General features: G+C 52.3%; 1 protein-coding gene across 12 annotated transcripts in view; it reads left to right on the top strand.

Annotated features, from left to right (window-relative positions):
• Positions 1 to 19,417, top strand: part of DAB2IP (DAB2 interacting protein) — a 161,994-nt gene extending 142,577 nt beyond the window's left edge. For 9 of the 12 annotated variants that reach the window (XM_068210929.1, XM_068210932.1, XM_068210934.1 and 6 more), the window contains 9 exons: positions 1,785 to 2,021; positions 3,500 to 3,701; positions 3,861 to 4,039; positions 5,566 to 6,439; positions 8,674 to 8,826; positions 11,686 to 11,888; positions 12,470 to 12,557; positions 14,082 to 18,749; positions 18,807 to 19,417. In XM_068210929.1, coding sequence (XP_068067030.1) covers positions 1,785 to 2,021; positions 3,500 to 3,701; positions 3,861 to 4,039; positions 5,566 to 6,439; positions 8,674 to 8,826; positions 11,686 to 11,888; positions 12,470 to 12,557; positions 14,082 to 14,249 — 2,104 coding nt within the window. In that variant the 3' untranslated portion in view covers positions 14,250 to 18,749; positions 18,807 to 19,417. The remainder of the gene's footprint in view (positions 1 to 1,784; positions 2,022 to 3,499; positions 3,702 to 3,860; positions 4,040 to 5,565; positions 6,440 to 8,673; positions 8,827 to 11,685; positions 11,889 to 12,469; positions 12,558 to 14,081; positions 18,750 to 18,806) is intronic. The other 3 variants (XM_068210931.1, XM_068210930.1, XM_068210933.1) reach the window with 3 other exon arrangements.
• The last annotated feature ends 1,114 nt before the right edge of the window (positions 19,418 to 20,531 follow it).

Here is a 20,531-nt window from a genome sequence, read left to right as displayed (position 1 = left end):
TCAGGCTGCCATTATTTACCACAGGTACACCAAGGGCAGGTTCTTTACAGGTATCCTATTCCCTATCCTTGGCCAGTTAATAACTCTGACTCAGGAATGGCGTTTGCCTGCTCTCCCAGGAGGGATTCACCACTTCTAGTCAGCAGTGGATCATAATGGTTTGAATTAATGTCTTCCTAAAAATACCCAAAGCAGCACTCAAAGGTCACTCTAAAAATAGGCTTGAAAAGTGACCCAGGGAAAGTCAGGAATGCACGGGAAGTTTGTTCCTCTCATCCTGCCTCTCCAAGGAAGGCTGGAGCAGCTGAGCTGCTGCTCTGAGTGGTTCCCCCTGAGTCCTTTGAGCTCAGCGGTTCTTGGGGATTAATTGGGCTGATGAGTGTTGGGATTGGCCAAGGTATCCCAACAGCCAAGGATCCTGCTTTAAATAGAGCACTGGAGTGTGTGTGCTCATCTGTGCAGAGAGTCAGGGAGAGGAAAGAGGTTCACAATAACCGAAAATTGTTATAATTATGACATAATTTGGACATCTGGAAAGTTTCAGTGTAAGCAGAATTTCAGCATGTGGAAGCTCGTTACTGGGAAGTTGGGTAATGAATTACGGGCCCGTTTGTCACATAAAGCCAACGATCCGAATTCCATCCGCTGTGACACAATTAAACTTCCACGGGCTCCAGCCTGTGACGGGAACGTGTGGCTGCTGCATTTCAGGGCTTTGCTCTCCAATCACTGCACAACCTGTCCTGATCATTCAAGCCTCAAATTGCTTAAAGGATTCTCCTGTTTCTGGGCAAATACCATGAAGTAAAAGGGTTTTGTCCAATTGTGTGGATCAAGCCAAAGACAGAGGAGAATTTATCCAGCCAAAGACGTCGGCTAATGTTATTTGTAGAGCTCAGGGTAAAAAAGCTCATGGGGGTGGAAGTGTGAAGGCAGCACAGGGCGGAAGCTGAACAGGATGGCAGCATTTTCCAGGCATTTCCATGGAGTGTCATTGCTGTGTCGGAAGGTCAGATGGCCTGAAATGGAGCCTGACCCCCCCTCAGTTGCTGTGGTACCCCCACTGTCGGGGAACAGCTCTGGGTGTGACACAAGGACGGTGGTTCCTGGCCAGGGCAATGGGATCGGTGTGCCAGGGACACTGGGACCAGTGGCCAGCCCAGTGCCAGCCTGCTTCTGAGTGGGAGTCTCCAGCTGAATAAATAACACATGCTGGGAACAGGATAAGGTGGGAGCAGGGAGCTGGGGAGGGCCGAGCAGGAACAGGCAGGAGTTCTCCAGCGATAAGGGCTGCTGCAGTGAGCGTCTGCTGGCCCCCAGGGAATTCTGGCATCCGGGAAAGGCAGGCTGAGGTCTGTGCAGCTTCAAGGCTGGAGTAACTCCGGTGGGGCTCTGTGTTTGTATTAGGCACAGTGGGATTTGATCCAGGTGCTTGAACAGGAGTATTACAGTTTACACAGCCCCCCCTGCAAGCTCCAGCTGTGCCAGAGATTCCAGTGCTGCTGGTGATTGTTCAGGAGATGCCCTCCTTGCTGGCTGAGCTCCCAGCTCCCTCCAGCTCAGAGCACCCCATGGTACTGCCACCACGTCCTGAAGAGCTTCTGTACAGTTTGTTTCATATCCCTGTCTTCCCAGTTTTCTGGGGTCTTGGCATCCAGCATAAGGTCAAATAAAAGCTGCTTTTCTCACAACTTTACAGAGCAGCTTTGCTTTTTCCCCTACATGGTGTGAGACTCCTGACACTCCAACCCTGACAGACACTACCTGTCCTTGTGTCATTTCAGTGTCTTCCCAAGAGAGCTCAAAGAAGTTTTTGCCTCGTGGAGACAGGAGTGCAGCAACCGAGGCCGCCCCGACATCAGCGAGCGCCTGATCAGTGCCTCCCTGTTCCTGCGGTTCCTGTGCCCGGCCATCATGTCCCCGTCCCTGTTCAGCCTGCTCCAGGAGTACCCCGATGACCGCACCGCACGCACTTTGACCCTCATCGCCAAGGTCACCCAGAACCTCGCCAACTTTGCCAAGTAAGCCAGGCTGTGGGCAGGGCAGGGCTGGGGAGGGGACAGAACCTCCGGGTGCGTGGGCAGAGCCACGGCGCCGGCACAGAGTCCCACACTTGGCCACTCCTCTCCTCGCTGGAAAGGGCCTGTTTGCTTCCTGTTGGCTTTTCCCCCACATCTCTCTGGGACTCGTTCCCTCACCGTCAGGTCAGGGAGATCATTCAAGTTTCCAAAACAGGACATGTTTTATGAGCAGGAAAACAGGCTGTTTTGACCACATGGACGAGCAGTGGGGTGGCAGGGGGGACTTTGTCCTGTGATGTCCTGTGGGTGTAAGACCAGAACGCAATCAGCAGCAGGGATGTGCTTGGCTCGGGAACTGTTCCATCCCTCCTTTGAGCTCTGGGACCTTCCCTGCTATTAAAATGCAGCTGACTGAACTGGGAAGGCCTGAGAACAGAGACACCATCAATTTCTAACTAAGCCCATTGGTTTGATGGAAACAAAGCGAGAGATTTCTGAAAATCTTTCCACTGGCTGTAGCTCTGAGCTACTTATCCTGAGCTCTGATAACAAAATGATGAGCTTTCTGAAACATGAATGGACAGTTTCTATCTAAAGCTCCTTAGATCTGGAAACTGGCTTAGTGCTCACACTCACAGTCAGCAAGGCACAGACGCGCCTGCGGACACCGGCAGGAGATGTACAAGTGTGTTACGCTAGATGACAGAAATTCTCTGTATTCCTGACCAATCCCTAACTAAAGGGTTTTCAGCATATTTCTAGCACTTTGCAGGAAAGGTTCTTTAACTAAGCTGACATTAGTCAAGCTGAAGTGATCAAGCCAAGCTGTCCTGTGCATGGCACTGGGCTGAGCCTGTCCCATGGAACCCCTGGCACAGCAGCAGCTGCTGCCAGGACAGTCCAACCACGAAGCCCTCCCTGTTGTGCTTTAAATCAGACAAAATACTGAGGGTGAAGAGCTTGGAGGGCAGAAGGAGGTGGCAGGAAGCCTGAGGGGACGATGGGGCTAGCCCAGCTGCAGGGGTGGCTCTCCAGGGTGATCCCAGAGCGGTTGTGCTGGCTTTGCTGGAGAGTGCAGGATTCCTGCCCCCATCCATCACTGGGCTGCAGTCAGCTGAGGGGGATTGCTGTGACAGCATCTTGATTTCCAGTGACAGCTCCTGTTTCTGGAGGCTGTGCCCTGACCCAGCAGCGAGACACTGGGTTACCAAGAACTCCTTTGTTTCTCCTGCTTTCACCTTTGTTCCCGATGCGCAGATCCCACACTGAAGAGGGCTTACCTGGATCTGGCTGGGGTTAATTTTGGTTCCAAAGTCAGTGAGGTGTCCCAGGTGCCTGCTCACAAGCCCAGGGACTCCAAAGGCTTGGAAGGGTTGAGATGCCAGAGGAAGGTTCTTAGCTGTGTTGTACCTGCCCTTTCCATGGACTGCAGTTTTTTCCCCTGGATTTAGCTAAAATCCGTGTTGCTCTCTCAATAGGTTTGGCAGCAAAGAGGAATACATGTCCTTTATGAATCAGTTCCTGGAACATGAATGGACTAACATGCAGAGATTTCTCCTGGAGATTTCCAATCCCGAAACCATCTCAAACACAGCTGGCTTTGAGGGCTACATTGACCTGGGCCGGGAACTGTCCACATTGCACTCACTACTCTGGGAAGTCATTTCCCAACTGGAGCAGGTATCCAGGGGATGACAGGGACAGCTTTGGGGGCGGGAAATGATGCAGAAAATGTTGTTCATGTGATTCTCTGAAGAGACTGTCCAACAATTGGCAAAGCCCACAGTTCTCTAGCAAAAAGCACAAGATGGTGGTGGTAATTCTCTCTTTTCTGCCCAGGGCACTGCCACCAAACTGGGGCCTCTGCCCCGGATCCTGCGGGACGTCAACGCCGCTCTCAGTAACCCGGCCTGCGTGCAGGTGTCGGTCACAGCCGAGCACGCCGCCTCCACGCCCAGTGCTGGCAACAGCATCTCTGCAGGGCTGCAGAAAATGGTCATAGAGAATGACTTATCTGGGTAAGAGACCAGCGGGGCCTGGCCACACACTAGGGACACATGGAATAGTCACGCAGGGACAGGCAGGACAGGGTGCAGCGTGGAGTTGCCTGATCCACTGACCGGGCTGTCCCATTATAGAACTGGTGCTGGGTGTAGTTCAGCTCTGACTCTGGAGAGAGCAGTGGGTGGTAGTGCCAGTCTGTGGCTCCATCCTGGGCCCCTGGAGAGCCAAAACTGGGGATGTGGTCTGGGAAATGAGGAACCTGGTGGTTCTAGTCTCAGGTGTTGAGATGCGGCTGCAGAAGTAGGAAGTGTTCATCCATTGAAGACTCGAGGGTCTGTCAATGCTGACCTCGAGGTGATGGGTGGTGGTGTTAAGGGCTATGAGAGATGTACAGGATTGGCCTCGCCCATCTTTGTACAAAGTAGGGTGTGTGCTGAATTCACTGACCTGCAAACCTGGATAGTTCTGGAACTAGCCAAGCTGTACAGGCCTCACAAGGAATTTCAGTCTACTCTGTCCAGGTTTTATAATACTGGGAGTTTTCACTGCTGAGCAGTGATTCACAGACACAGTCATCTACGTACTTTTTGGCCTGATTAAGTAAGGAGTTTCATTCATGGGGAGGATGAGGCTTTTGCAGACTTATAACGTTTCTGTTTGTGGAAAACGAAATGGAGCCCACACAAACAGAAAGACTGTGCTAGTAAAATAGTTTGTAAGTGGAAACTGCGTAATATTTAACAGTTTAATTAGGAATGAAAGGCAGCAATGGCACTGGACTTGCTCTAATCAGTTTTCATCTCTAGTGCCTCCCAGCATGAGGTGCAATTATTTAAATGCAATGCTATGGAGGATCTCTGACAATATGCTTTCCCCCCCCAGTATTTGCTTACAATGCACCATCTTTGATCAGCAGAATATTCACATGAAGCTACTGGAAAGCTCTTTCTTCCTATCCCCAAGAAATCAATATTGCATGAATGTGCATTGCAGCAGGAGTGGGGGGATAACCTTCAGCTGCCAGGCTTTAGCTCTGCTGTGTGAGCGCCCACTGACCTGGGAGGCCTGGTGTTACCCGGCCCCCACAGTGTTCTGTGCTGTCCAAATGCTGCCCAGTGTGCCCACAGGAGCTTGCTGCCCAGGTACAGAGCAGGGACACGGGACTGGCATGGAGACAGCCTTTGGGAGCAGGAAGGGTGAGACACACTGACCCAGAGCAGAGCAGCCCCCAGGAGTGTGTCCCTGAGCCTCGTGACAGTGCAGTGCCCTGCGTGCACACACTGCCCTCACTCACCTGCCCTCACCTGCCCATTCCCAGGCCAGCCCGGGGCTCCACAGCACCCTCCCCACTCCTCACACTGTTCCCAGCAAGGCCAGCCCTGTCCCTGCTCCTGCCAGGGCTAGGTCCTGTCCCTGTCCCACACAGCTGCGCCACCCTGATTTCTGAGTGATTTTGTTTTCCTGCTCCGGTGCAGCATTCACAACTCTTCTTTTTTGTTTTGTTTTCCTCTCCTCTTCTTATGCACTGACTTCCCCGCAGTCTGATAGATTTCACACGGTTACCATCTCCAACCCCTGAAAACAAGGACTTGTTTTTTGTCACAAGGTCTGCTGGGGCCCAGCCCTCACCTGCCCGAAGCTCCAGTTACTCAGAGGCCAATGAGCCCGACGTGCAGATGTCTAATGGCAGCAAGAGTTTGTCCATGGTGGACTTGCAGGACAATCGGCTCTTGGACAGTGGGGCCAACGCGCCCGGCACAGCCGACTCGCTCAATGACAGTCAGTCGTCCCTGGGGCAGTTGCAGGGCGTATGGACCACACGGACTCAGCAGAACAGCGTGACGGGCATGGCCACCGTGCGCCGGGTGGGCCAGACCCCCACCACGCCGAGCGGTGAGAGCGCGCCCGGCCGGCCCCAGCTGCTGGCGCCGCTGTCCTTCCAGAACCCCGTGTACCAGATGGCCGCCGGGCTGCCGCTGTCCCCGCGCGGCCTGGGCGACTCCGGCTCCGAGTGCCACAGCTCGCTCAGCTCCCACAGCAACAGCGAGGAGCTGACGGCCAACAAGCACGGCTTTGCCGGCCCCGCTGCCGGCGAGGACTTCTCGCGCCGGCCGGGGGAGCTGGCCCGGCGGCAGCTGTCGCTGACCGAGAAGGGCGGCCAGCCCACGATGCCGCGGCAGAACAGCGCGGGGCCGCAGCGGCGCATCGACCAGCCGCCCCCGCCGCCCCCGCCCGTCACCCGCGGCCGCACGCCGCCCTCCCTGCTGAACACGGTGCAGTACCAGCGACCTTCCAGCGGCAGCATGATGTCCTCATCGCCAGACTGGCCCGGCAGCGGGGCGCGGCTCCGGCAGCAGTCCTCCTCCTCCAAGGGTGACAGCCCCGAGATGAAGCAGCGCACGATGCACAAACAGGTGAGTTCCGGCTGTCCAGGCCCTGGCACTGAAGGGGCCAGGTGGGGCTAGCCCGTGGAGATTGCTGCCACGGGAGGGGATGTGGCTCTGAGCTGCCACATCAGTGCCGACCCCATAGTGGCATCACATGTGGGGATGTACCTCGGCTCTGGCACCCCTGGCCTGAGACAGAGACCCTCCAGGGACAGGAACACAAAGCAGCATCCACTCCTGGTGTCCCTCCGTCACGTGGCACACTGGAGCGTGACGGCGGTAGGTGGCAGAGGCTCGAGGGCAGTGGCAGCCATGCCACTGTCCTGCGCTACCATCTTGTCACTGCTTTGCCTCTCCATGCCCAGGCTCTCATCCCATGCCATAGCCAACCCCGCGCCATCTCCCAGGCTTGGAACAGACCCTGATCTCCTGTAACTAAGAGCCTGCCTGCTGCTGCTCCAGTCCCAGCAGGGCCGTGGCACTCCTGGACATTCCTGTTTGCTCTGTGAGACCCTCCCATAGGAGCAGGGAGGAAGGAGCCCAGAGCGACGTTACCGCTGTGCAGAGCTCTGCAGTGATCCCAGTCCCAGACTGGGCTGCACAGAATTCCATACCGCTGTCCTTGGAGGTAAAATGGAAGGCAGTAGGTCATAGGCCTAAGGCCCTCTGGGTGTCCTGACATGGACAAATTGTTTTTATAGTGCTCATTTATTCACTCTGCATTTCAAAACCAGCCCTACAGAACATTGTCACAGTAAGACCTCTGTGCCTGAAGGAAGAGTTGAAAAAGAAAAGCAAACAGAGACTGGACAAGCAACAAGAGCCCACTGCACCCAGACCCTGAGTTAGCTCAGGCCCTTCTCCAGCCCTCAGTGTTGCTGTGTCTGCCTCTCCCACACAGCAGCTGTGGAGCCTGGTCAGTGCTGCCCACAGAAGGTTGTTCATGCTCCCATCCAGGGCTGCTCCGTGATTCCGGTATCGATCCGAAAGCGCTGGCATTAGCAGCGCCGTGCAGCAGCCTTTGTGTAACACAATCAATGCTCATTAGGGACAGAGGGCACAGAGCTGTGCAAGGAGCAGAGGCCTGGTTGTAGCAGGGTTTCTTCCAGAAAGACAAGGATTCTCCAGGTGGCCATTGGAAAGCCCTGGCCAGGTTCTCTTCACAGAAGATTCTTCCACCCACCCTTGTGGTCCTCTCGAAGTTTCTCTTCAGACCTGAAGTCTAAAAATGCCTCTCCAGCCCTCACTCTGCACATTTTTTTTGCATGTCAGCAGCATGAGGATTTGTAACAAGCAATGCTCATCAAGTCTGATGCCTCCGATTCATAATTCTGGAGGTAGAAGACCAGACTGGAAGATGGCATGGGAAAGCCCCTGACCCCAGTGAGGAAATGAAACCAGTCCCCACTCCTGACACAGAACCTCCTGTTCTGCTGCCTGACAGTGATGGGGTTTCTCTATCCAGAGGTTGGAATGAAGGAGAAAGTTTCTGACATTTCCAATTTAACTTGAATTCCCAAGTCATTAACTTGAATGACCAAGTCATGCCGATCCTATGTGTTCATCTCACTGTTTACTGCAGCTTATAAGGAGGCAGGATGGAGGGGAAATAGCTGAAGAGTGACTTCCTTGTAATGTAGTTGGAAAATATTTAGGCAGTGCCACTGGCAGTCCCTGCCCAGGCCAGGACTGAAAGGCAGCAGACGTGGCTGTAGCTCACTGACCATGGAACATCACTGCTAGTAAGTGACACGGAGCATTTAGACCTCGTCAGCATCCTTAGTGTAGCCTCAGCTGAAAAGAAACTTTTCTTCTCCAAGAAGGCACCTGCACGGTCATAAGGAGCATTTCAGTTCTCAGATCTTGTTTTATGGAATCCATGGAAGCAAAGATGGCTCACAACAAGATGAAGACTTGAGAGAACTCTGCTTATGGAGTGAACAAATCACATCCAGCCACTCTGCTCACCTGCAGCTCAGCACCCTCGCAGGTCGTGTCCTTGTGAGGTGACAGGAGCTGCTCAGACACCAGGGCCATGACTTAGAGCAGGTTCCACTGCTTGACCCAAAATAACGTCCAACTGCAGAACAGGAGTTGCTCCTGCTCCAGCCCCAGCTGCTGTGGTAGCTCAGCCTGGCTCGTTGCTGTCTGAGCAGCATGGGAGAGGATCTGCTTGGAAGGAAACTCTTTCTCTCCAGCTTCATGGCCATTTGTGTTACAGGTTTTTCTTTTGTCATGGTTGTATCATTGTTTCATTGTAGGCCCCTTCTCCTGTGAACCCCAATGCCCTGGACCGCACTGCTGCTTGGCTTTTGAATATGAACATGCAGTTTTTAGAAGATGAAAGCATTGACCCAGATTCCAAGCACAGGGATAAGCTCAGGAATAAGGACGAGCTCAGCCAAGCAGAAAAGGTAAAACCTGATTGGATTGAAACAAGTTTCTGAATAGAGAGAGGATTTCCTTGAATGTCATACCCTGAGCACCCTGGGGAGAAGGTGGGCTGTGTGCAGGAGAGAGGGACCAGGTTTCTCCGTGTCCTACTCGGCCTCACAGGGAACTTGTGGGAAATGTTTGGGAGGTTTTCACACAGTCAGTGACTGGAATCACCTTCTGACGAAAGCAAGTAAAGAAAGACAGGAGCCAGGTAATCGAGTGCTGATGCTGCCCTGAAACAAACTCTTCAGCCAGCCAGTGCCTCTTACTCTCCCCATTCCAACTCACCCAGCTGCTGGGAAGAAAGCTTAAAAAGGGGATTAAGCACACCTGTAATAGAGGTGGAGTAAGGCACAAGCAGCCTCATGCCTCACAACAGGGACATGGAGCAGGAAGCAGCTTCCATGTCAAAAAGCTGTTCACAGACTTAAAAATTAAGTCCAAATTTTGGTCTCAGAGACAGCACTGGTGCCTGGGGTGACTTTGTGGCACTTTCACAAGCTTATGGCAGTGTCACACACATCAGGGCCTGGCCGGTCAGGGGTCTGCCAGGAAGCCATGTGCAGAGTATTCATTCTCAGCCCCTGGGCCCACAGAGGCCCTGTGCCTCTGAAGCAGAGGGGTGCTGCTCCTTTCCCCTCCTTCCTGGAGTGGGAGAAGCTGGGAAGAGACAAAGTAGGCCTGGCTAGGATGAAAAAGAAGGATAAAAATGAGGATCCAACAGTCAGAAGCTGGGAAAATCCCATCTTTGCTGATTGCTGCTTCTGCAAGGTTCTTTCTCAGCAGCCTGGCTCTGCCGGGATTGTGGCACTTGAGCATCGATAGCATTTGGGATGTTTCCTCAATGTGCTTCTCTTCTATCACACAGCACTGCAGACATCATCCTTCCCTAAGCCCCCATCCTGCTTCCCAGCACAGACATGTCTCTGGTTTTGTTCCAATAGCCTTTCTGTGCTGTGCTGTGTTATTTGGGGACTGTCACCTCTTAAACCCAAGGAAAATGCTGAGGGCAGGTGTCACAGGAGCCAGGCGGTGCAAGGCAGCAGCTCCCAGCTGCCCCAAGAAGATCAGGGCAAGTTTTGTGGGTTCAGCCCATCCTGACTGGCCACAGGGCAGGCAGTGGTGGGGGGTTACAAACCCCGATGGCACTGCAACATCCCAGTGCCTGCCCCAAGTCCAGCAGAGCTCCAGCGCAGGCTGTCTCATTGCCATGCAGCATCTGTCCTTACTCTGCTGTCCCATCAGTCACTGACATTCAAGATCACCATTAGCATAACCTCTCTCCCCATTACTGTAAGACCGGAATGGTAACTGAGAATGAGACAAGTGTTCTAGAGACAGGAGCGACTCCTTCGGGTTCTGAGGCCTCTCCTGCTCTCCCTCTGAGCTCACTTACGCTGCTCCTATTTTAAGGCTAGGGTAGGTATTTAATCTTTCCTGTTCAAGCAACTCCCTGCTGTCTGACTTTAATGCTACTGTGCAGCTGTACGGGCGCTTTGTTCCCCCATTGCTTCAGGTTCCATGTGCAAACCGTCGTTCCTGTGCTGCAGTAAGAGCTTTGCTAAAGGAAAACTGCCTCGTTCCAGTACTTTGGCAGCTCAGGAAACCATCAGCTTCCTAAGTTTTCAATCCTTAGGAACTGAAGTTATTTTTGCAGTGGAGTGCTGCAAAAATATTTGCAGTTATTTTTGAGTGGAGTGCTGGCCAGTCCCCAGCAGCAGCCTGGCTGCCCTCCCCTCTCCCTAGAGTTGGTCCAGAAGGACTCTCAGACCTGGGACATGACCCAGCCTGTCATTGCAGTGCCTACCCAGGTGTGATGGCCAAGGGGAAAGGCCAAGTCAAGACACAACAGAGTGTACTTCTCTCATTTCATTGATAACACTTGTAGCTTTAACAGCCTTCATGACTCAGATGGAAGCCTTTTTCCTGTCTCTGACTTTAAAAGCAGCTTGCCACATTATCAGCTGCATGTTAATTATTCTAAAGTTAGTCCAGTTGAGATGCTTTTTTAAAAAAGTATATGTCCAAATAATATTTTTTTGAAATTAAAGCCCTTTTCTTGTGCACACACTCACTGGATTTTCCTTTAGCAAAGCAAGTTTACTGAATGCTGTGCTGCTGCAATAGCTGAACCCAGTTTTACCGAGTTCAAAAGCTCTTAATTTTTTTAATTGCTTTATGTGATTCTGCTGCTGATTTATAGCTTCACCCAAATGAACAGTACAACCGTGGGGTCTTGGCTTCATGCAGCAGCTCTTCTTGGCCCTGGTTTGAGATCTGAGTTAAATGCTGGCCCCAAAAGGCAGGAGTGCTCTGTGCCCTGCTCAGCCAGCACGGTGCCCTCGGCTCGATGAAGGGTGCTGAGACAGCAGTGTCCTGCATTTGTCACTGCCCCTCGTGCTTGGCGCCCAGCCTGCCCAGAGCCCCCCCGTTTATTGCTGCCGAAGAGCTCCTGCGTGAACCCCAAATCCCACGGCTGCAGCCTCCCTGCCTGTGCGAGCCCCGCGCTGTCAGTGTGAGAAGCTGCCCGCCGCCTTTGCCATGGGCCGGCTCTAACCTGCATTTCCCCTGTGAAATGCCAGACTCTGCTAACAGCCCACTCTCTGCACCTGCCAGCGACCTGCCCGCCCCGCGGACCCGGCTTCGCCCCTGGCGCCGCGGAGAAGACGGAAGAGGAGGTGTCGGCGAGCGGGGTTGTCTGATACGGGTTTGCAGCTATAGTCTGATACAAGGAGAGGGGCGTGAGCGGGTTTGGGGGAAACCCTGGCAAGGGCAAACCCTACGAGGTAACGTGCCACGTGTGTTTTCTCCTCCTGTGTCTGTCCCTGCGCGCTCAGTACCAGCAGGACCTGGTGGTGCTGCAGGACAAGCTCCGCATCTCCAACAAGAAGCTGGAGGAATACGAGACTCGCTTCAAATGCCAGGAGGAGACCACGCAGAAGCTGGTGCTGGAGTACCAGGCCAGGCTGGAGGAGAGCGAGGAGCGGCTCCGGAGGCAGCAAGAGGATAAGGAGATCCAGATGAAGGGCATCATCAGCAGGTACAGGGAGATGGGAGGGCTGGGGATGGCAGTAAGGCAGAGCAGCCTGGCTGGCATTAGAGCTCACCCCTTCTCAGGACAGTCAGGATTCTTTGGAGGTCCAGGCAGGTTTCACATATGGGTTTTCCCCTCCGTGTTACCTGGGACAAGGAAAACCCCAATGTTTTCCTGATGCACAAGGGCAGAACTTCAGGAGGGGAGAGCTTGGAGGCTCTGGCAGGCTTGTTCTGTTCATATAGCTATGGCTCTCATCACCATCCCTTACCTGTAACTCTAAATCCCTTTCTCCCACCCAGTGGGAAGTGGTTTTACATTTGTCCAGGACTGTTTCAGTGCAGCTGGTTTCACCTTTACCTGAGCCTAGCCCACCTAGTACTTTCAGTCAGCCCTCACCACTGGGTCAGCCTTCACTGTGCTGTCACTTCAGCTTTGGGGCACTCTGCTAGAAGGAGCTCCAGGGAAGAGTAAGAGCCAAGAAAAAAAGCTTCGTTTATGGGTAAGAGGAGGCAGAGTGTGAGGGTAATATCTGGATTTAGCAGAGCCCAGCCAGTGTAATTTTTTCTTGTGTGCTTGGCTCCCAGACTGATGTCAGTTGAGGAGGAGTTAAAGAAGGACCACGCTGAAATGCAGGCTGCTGTGGATTCCAAGCAGAAGATTATTGATGCGCAGGTGAGCACCCCATGCCGAAGGCTGCTTCAGTTTTCAGGGTGGGTTTGCCAACACACAGTCCTTCCTGCAGCAGTGCCAGCCCATGGTCAGACCATGTGGGTGAGTCAGCACCAAGCTGCAGGCAGGGCCAGGGCAGCTGCAGCAGGACACGGTGACTGTCACAGCTGTGTGCAGCCTTGGAGTGTGGCACAGAGGGCGTGGGGTGGCAGTTTGGAGAGGGATCGTACCCACAGCTTAAGTCAGTGAAAGGATCACATCCCTTGGAGCATTGCTTGCTGCTTCATGTCCCAGTAATGCCTGGATTATCAGAACCTGGACACAAGGAATACACAGCCTGCCCACAGCCAAGCCAACATGTTTTTTAAGCCTTTGGGCTGTGATTTGCAGGATTGGGAAGCTCAGTTACTGCAATCAATTACAGTGGAAGAGGAGCATCACATGATGGATGCAAAACAGAACATGAAAATACAGCCCATAATCTTTTAGTTTGCCTAACAGAAACCACCATGTCCTCACCAACCAGGCCTCCCTACAGCTTGTGGCTTAGAAGTGATAGTATATTCTGGCCTTACACTGAACAACACTATTGATCACTACTCAGGAGTAATTCGCTGTATAGCCAATTAGAAAGGAGACAGTAGTAACTTTGTAAGAAAAACCCCATCTTTTCTGGGGAGGAATTTGCTCAAAGCTGCTAAATCGTCCATCCTGTTCTATTCCACGCTGCAGCAGAGGCGAGCAGACCCAGGGTGTCCCTGAGGTGTCAGTGGTGGTACCTGCAGCCTCCCAGCAGCTCTGGGACCTTCTCCTGTCCCCTGCACCTGGTGGGGTACATGTGAGGTTCTGACCACGCCCCTGCACGCTCTCTGCTGTTCCCTTTCGGTCACCTCAGGCCGTACATGTGTTGGACATGTTCACTGCTGGACTTTCAGAGTTACACACAAGCAGTTGCTGTGTACCTGAGCTGGTTCTGTTCCTCTGCTCGTGGCAGCCACAGAAAGATGACATTTGTTGAGCGTCACAAAGAACAGGAGTGGTAGAATCAGGCTGCAACATGGAAGCGCTTGCTCCCATCCTTACAGTGCTGTAATCAGTGAGAGTTGCCATCAAAGACAGCTGGGAGGCTACAAGTCACTTAAACTATTAATTTATACTAATTAAATACTGACAGGAATAACTACCTTGGGAGAGTTTGGGTTTAGAAATGGAATCCTACCATCTTTTGTAACAGCTGAGTTAGAACAAACAGTACAGTGTATAGCTGAATAATTAGAGCAACTATGTTACCTCCATTTTTATCAGGATCCTGAAATAAACTTAGCTCACATTGCACAGGCAGGGGATATTTGTAGCCCTGCGGATTTCAAAAAGTGCTGTGTAGCACTTAAAAACCCCCCACCTAAGAATGCCAAAGGGAAAGGTCCTGGTCCAAAAGGCCCCTGGGTCACTGTCTTGGGCTGACATCCCAGAGGGACAGGGCTCGTGCCTTTCCACTGACTGTGCCCTCTGCCCGTTTGCTTGCAGGAGAAACGCATTGCTTCCCTGGATGCTGCCAACGCACGGCTAATGAGTGCCCTTACTCAGCTGAAAGAGAGGTACAGCATGCAGACACGTAATGGGATCTCCCCCACAAACCCAACTAAATTGCAGATTACAGAGAATGGAGAATTCAGAAACAGCAGTAATTGTTAACGCGCGGAGGGCGCTGCCGCAGGAGAGGCCTGGCCGGAGGGACCGTGCACAGCAGGCGTGAGCCGCGGCTTCAGAGAACGGCTGCTCCCCGAGCACCAGCTCCTTACTGCGGACGGCGCCGACTGACCCTGCTGGGAGATGTCCTGCCAGCACTTTGAGGGACGGGAATGTCGAGTGTGAGATGAGTGGCATAAGGAAATAACATATATTTGAGAATCGCTGTCACTGTTGGATTTGAGTCAGTGTTTAATGTTTAAACAAAAGTAACCTTTTCCTTCTAAACTGCCCAAAGGATATGCCTCACCCCTCCCAGCAAGGAGTAACGTCCTTGTCATTGCAGTAAGCGAAATAAAGGGAGCTGGGCAGAGCCTGCAGCAGGCAGGGGCCCAGTAAGTCCAGTTCAAGTGTGCTGCTGGATGTAGCGTCCGAGGGACGGCAGCAAAGCCTGGCCCGCTCCTCCTGTGACTCCCCCCGGAGCACAGCCCTCCCACAGTGAACCCCAGCTGAGCCCAGCATCCTTCCTGGGGGCTTTTGTGAGGCCGCTGACTTTTACACCATCCATGGGGCATTTATGCAGCTAATTAGTGTTTAATTAACTCTGCCCATACAGGGAGCACAGTGCAGATGGAAGGTCAGGGCAGTGTGGTGGCCAAAGGGGTGCTGTGTGGGGAGCCCCGCTGGCAGGGGGGCAGGACTGGTGCTGCTGGGGGTCCCTGGGCAGCCTAGGGGCACAGAGCAAGGCCAAGGCTCTGGCACAGGAGTGGAGGGAGGAGCTGGCACCTGGTGAATGGCAACTCGATTCCTCTGAACAGCTTCTGCTCTCTCACAAATAAAGGGGAAGAGTTTTGTAAGCAATAGCCCCAGGCACTGTCCCACGCACACTTCCTGCCACAGAATAAAGTGAATGTTGCCTGAGCTTGGTCCCTGAGCTGTGATTGAGGGACAGGGGCTGGATTTGCTGGTGCCTGTTGTGGTAGAGGGGGAGCGAGGGGACTACGCGGAGTGGCAGCTTCCTGCTTGATCAAGGGTTCTTTGTGGGGATGGAATGCTCTGTGCTGAGAGTTTTACTATTTCTGGGGAGAAAAACAGACAAAGAAACAAGAAAAAGCCCTGAAGAACCATGAAGATCGGTAATTGTATTTCTTTTCTTTCACAGTATGCATTAGAAAAAAAAAGATCCCATTTTCTGGAATACTGTCCTCTTTAAATTGGGAATGAGCACTGCATGGAAATTAACCGGCTTGAAGAATGTAAAACATGGTCATAAGGGAGTAACCACCAAGAACAGCAGCCACCACCGAAAGGCCCCTTGTCAGGAGCACTGTGCAGGCATAAGCCAGGATTAGACTTTCCCAGCGCCGAAACGCGCAGCTTCGGCACAGACACGTTGTGCTCAGCGGAGGGGGCACCCCTTCACGGGGGTTGTGCCGCTGACCTGCCGCCACGGTGTGTTTGTGGGTTTGTGGTTCTTGCAGTTAGTCCTTCACAAGTCCCACTCTCAGAGCAGGTCCCTCGTACCGAGAGCCAGAGGTTTCTCTGAGATACGGACAGTGTACAGTGTACAGGACATCTGCCTATGCTCCCTCTAAAGGTTAACACACTGCTCAACGCCTGTCCTAGCTCCTCCTGCCATGTGTAAACGTACAGCCCAAGGGACTAGGACGTTCCCTGAGCTCTGCTCTGCTTAGGTACCGTCTCCAGCCTCACACTTCCCAGGCTGCCTGAGCAGGACACTTTTGCCAGTAAGCTCTGCATTGCCGTGCTGCCCCACAGCTGTAAGGCTCCTTAACAGCATTCTTCCTCATGCAATCGTTTGCAAAATTAAAGATGCTCTTTTTTCCTACATGTTTTTCTGGTCCCCGGAAGCCCTGGGCCAAGCCCAGGAGGAGCGAACGTGTTGCACTGAGGTCTCCACACCCCGCCAACACCTGCCGAGGGGTGCAGCACACAGCAGACCCCAAATGGAGCTCCTCAGAGCAATGTCATAACTCAGTACTTATGGCAAATACAGTCACCTTTGAATTTTGGAGACTAGCACAGATGGCTTTGAAGAACCTCACAAATCTGACAAGGTTACAACTGGAGAAAGACCCAGACAGGTTAGGAATATACAGGGTACTGTGAACCGTTGGGTACGTAGATTTACACCTGCCACTGTCTCAGAGTCAAATACATAAGAACCCTGCAAAAAAGACTATTTTAAACGCTTTTGCCCTAAGATGCCTGTTTAGAGCTGATTGTTTTGAATTCTAAGTATTTGTGTTGCGAGAGACTGGAGTTTTTCAAGACAGAAGTGACATAGAGGAATGGAAATGCTAACAGGGCATGGGGCGGGCGCCCCACCAGCGATGTTTCCATTCATACATGGAAGTAATTTTGGGATGCAGTCAGTGCTCTCCGTAAGAGCTGGAAAAAGAAACACCCACAAACCAATTGTTTAGTGCTGAAGCTAAGCACAGTACATCTTCTCCTCAACCACAAGCCAAGGCACTGCTCCCCCCACACCCCGATCTGTCACAAACTCCTGGTTACCCTCAAACTTGCAAATTACTGAACACATTGTTCTGCTGAAATAGCAGGAATGCTTAAATCCTTCCACAGCCAGTTATTAAAATCTTAAAAGTTCCAGTGCCAACACCTTCTGAGTTGATGCTTAGTTTCCCGACCCAGTACAAAAAGAAATTTAAATCAGGATGAAGTCTCATTACATAGAGATTCCCCCCTGTTTTTCCCCGTTTCCTTTTCCTGCAACTGTCAACAACTGGACCTAACCATGACCCTCCCCTAAAAAGGTTTGTGGGGGCAGGTGTTCAGGCCCAGGCTCTGTTCTGTTCTGTTCCTTCAGTTTGTGTTTCTGTTATTTATAAGCTGTACATTTCTCTGTGTGTGTGCGCGTGTGTGTGTGAGTGCAGGAGCCCCGCGCGTTCCCTGCCACGGCCTCGGAGCTGGTACCTGGCATAGCAATACCTGGATCCTGAGAGGTGCTGCAGCACCAGAGCAAACCACCACTGTCCCCAAGGCTTGGTGATCAGCTCCATTTCCTTCCTGGTTCTTGCGCTTTCTACAGTAAGAGGCTGTTCTAGTGCAAACTCGTCAAAGTGTAAACAAAGCAAAAACACTCCAATTTTTATCTTAATACAAGTCTTAATATTTTTTTGTAAATGTTCTCAGTGTTTACTGTACCGTATCTATCTCACTAACAGTTGTATATAGTAACTTACTTCTGGTGCTGCTTATTCAGTCGGGATTTGGCTCTATCTCACTGCTGTGTTGGAGAGGTGGGCTCGGGCTGCCAAATCTGGATCCGGACCCGTGTTCTGACTCCAGCCTCCTCTCTCGGGGATCTGAGGGAAGGGAGCAAAGCCATGGATCCAGATTTGTGGTTGGCCCACCTCAAAGATTCTGTTTTTAGAGTTTTGATTTGGGGTTTTGTTAAACTGTAGTGAACACTCCTGAAAAAATGAGCGGTTTTGTGTGAAGGGGGATGAAACAGACTGACCAGTATCCCAAGGTCTCTGCAGACTGTAAGTATCATCATTTTGGACAGGGATTATGGCTTCAGTGCCAAAAGACGGGAGGGACCCCAGTCCTTCCCCATGCCAACTTACACTACAGTGTAGTCACCAGCCCCTCTTGCACCAGTTTAAGCAAATCCTGCCGCCATCCAAAGAGTCCAGTGTCACTTTGCATTGTCATTTGAGTCTGGTTGGTTTTGTTTTCTGCTTTTGCAGCTGTAAAGCACTGATTGCACTGTGAGAACACGTGGAACCCTCTGGTCTGGGAGCCAGTCCCAGAGGTTGCTGCAAGGTTGCAGGACACAGGTTCTGCTACTATGAATACTCCTAAAGGGCAAAGGGACTTGCTGGACCTCAGTGAGGTGTCACAGGCTCTCCTAGGAAAGCAATCAGCAAGGAATCAGTCATTCCCAAACTTTAGATGGCTCATAAGCTTTTTCCTGTTCCTAAGGTCCACACCCAGATGCAATAGAAAATGTGCCGAGGTCTGTTCTGTGATGGACAAGGAGAGGATTTCCAGTCACAGATGGCAGATGTATTGATGTGTTCAGCCAGGACAGCCACAGGCTGTGGCCCAGGAGTCTGATCTGAAAGGGGCTCATTTCCCCCAGTGATCCCAGTGCAGGGGGAGCAGCCCTGGGGTGAGGCCTTTCTGACAGCAGCCTGTGACCACTGGGTCCAGCAGCTCCACCACGGTCCCCGCCCTGTCCTTCACACAGCTTTGCCAGGACAGTGCAGAGCAAAAGTCCAAAGGGAACACCTGTGACACCGTTCCTGGGTGGACACTCCGTCCTTCCCACCTGCAGTGACTGCTGGGGTCACTGCACACTGCTGGGGTCACCTCCTCCCAAAGGTTTGCGTTCAAAGCAAGCCAGGCCTCCAGGCTGGCCAGGACTGGGACCTGGTGTGGGGCAGAGCCACGGCCTCACAGCCACCAGGAGCTCCCTTCAGTGGTCACAGGAAGGGACACTCCCTGCCCATGCAGGTCTCTGAGCCTCAGGGCCGTTTCAGAGGAGATTGCTCAGCCAGGAGGCTCAGACAGTGGCACCCGCCCCGCTCTGACCCCACACAGACTTTGCTGCCTTCTCCTTCTCCCCTGGGGAAAATCACCCGTGAGGGAGCGGGAGGACAACAGCAGCATGAGAACATGCAGCTCATGGGCTTTCCAAACCAAATCCAATCCTGAGGGCGTTGCACAACATCCAGAAACAACCATGCTTCTGAAAAGGGTGTCACATTCAAGCATTGACTTTCACTGATCACCTGAGCTGTGACATTGCTGTAAATGCCATGTGGCTCTGCATCAGCTACCAGTATCCCAGTGTGCAGCCTCCATGTTCACATATTCCTTTATCATACATCACTGTGTCTTAAGATATACCTCTCTCTGTATATCTGCTTAGGCTGATACTTGTTCCTGATAAGCAGTCGCTATGTTTTATATCCTCTTATAAAGAAAAACAAATCTTTTTTTTGTAAGTATGTTTAAAAAACAAAAATGCAAAGTGGAAGTGTTTGCTGAATCTCCTTCAGCTCCTTTTAAACTATGTAATAATGTACAGAGAAAGTTGTTGGTGTTCAAAGAAATGATGTGGCTGTGCAATTTATGTACATTTGCAATTAGAAATATTAAAGATTTATTTAGATATTTTACTTAAGTGCTCCAGCACCTCTACTCAGTCATTTCCAGCTTTTAGAGCATCCTGGCACATGCCACATGTGCACACACAAACCTGTCTTATCTGCCTCCTTATCTCCTCCTTTGGGTATCATTGAAATTTGCTCCCAGTAGAATTTTAGCCCTGACCTGGCTCCACCACTTTCCCTTGATATGTTCGGGGGGTCTGACAGCCAGGCGTGCTCCTGCCCCCACCAGTCCTTAAAAACCACCCTTCTACCTCCAGTAAAAGTAGCAGAAAACTTGGAGGAAAGTCATTAAAACCCTGGGCAGCATCAGCACCTCTGCCTCATTAACATAATCATAATTAGCTCCTTCGGGAGAGGTGGAAGACAAGCTGGCTGCATCGAAATGAGTCGGGATGTGGAGAGCACCTGTGGCTATTCCTGTGCTCAGCAGCGCTGCAGCCGGGCTGGGCACTGGGCTCCGCCCGGCCGGGACAACGCTCCTCCTGTTCCTGTCAGAAACCGGCCCCTGCCCAGAGAGGGAAGCCAAAACCCACCCAGGCCAAAATCCTCTCTCAGGGCTCTGCCATCCCCCTCAACACTGTTGATTTTGAAGGCTAATAGAAAGAAAAATGCAGCCCTGGAAACACAGAGCACCTCCGAAAATGCTGCAAGGAGGGACTAGTCAAAACCACCTTGACTTGAATAAAACCTTCCTAGCGGCTGTTCGGCTTCATTAGAGCAGAGCTGAATTCTCAGCCAAAAACACCCAGAACGTCTCTCTGCACTTGACAGCTCTCGGCATCTGCGGCTCCGCAGCCCGGCTGCAGCCGCTCCCAGTGGGCCCTGGCAGACGGGCAGGGCTGGGAGAAGTGAGACTCGGAATTGCAGATCAGCAGCCAGAACAGCCACGGGAATACGGGGCTGGGAGGCTGGGGAGCGCAGATGTGTTTGCTTGAGGTTTTTAATCTGGAGAGTCATTTTAGCACAAGACTCATCAGCAATAATGATGTTCCAGTAATTGCACCCTTACAAGTACAGGGATTGTTCTGAGTTCAGTAAGTGAGAATCGCTGGCCCGTGAGCTGCTCCTGGTGCCAGGCAGCACCCTCCAGCACAGCCCAGTAAGCACCTCAGGCAAGGCT

This window comes from Anomalospiza imberbis, chromosome 21, assembly GCF_031753505.1.
Source record: "Anomalospiza imberbis isolate Cuckoo-Finch-1a 21T00152 chromosome 21, ASM3175350v1, whole genome shotgun sequence".
NCBI classification, from domain to species: Eukaryota; Metazoa; Chordata; class Aves; order Passeriformes; family Viduidae; genus Anomalospiza; species Anomalospiza imberbis.
Note: the sequence above shows the minus strand (reverse complement) of the source record. Positions and strands in the feature narration are given on the sequence as shown.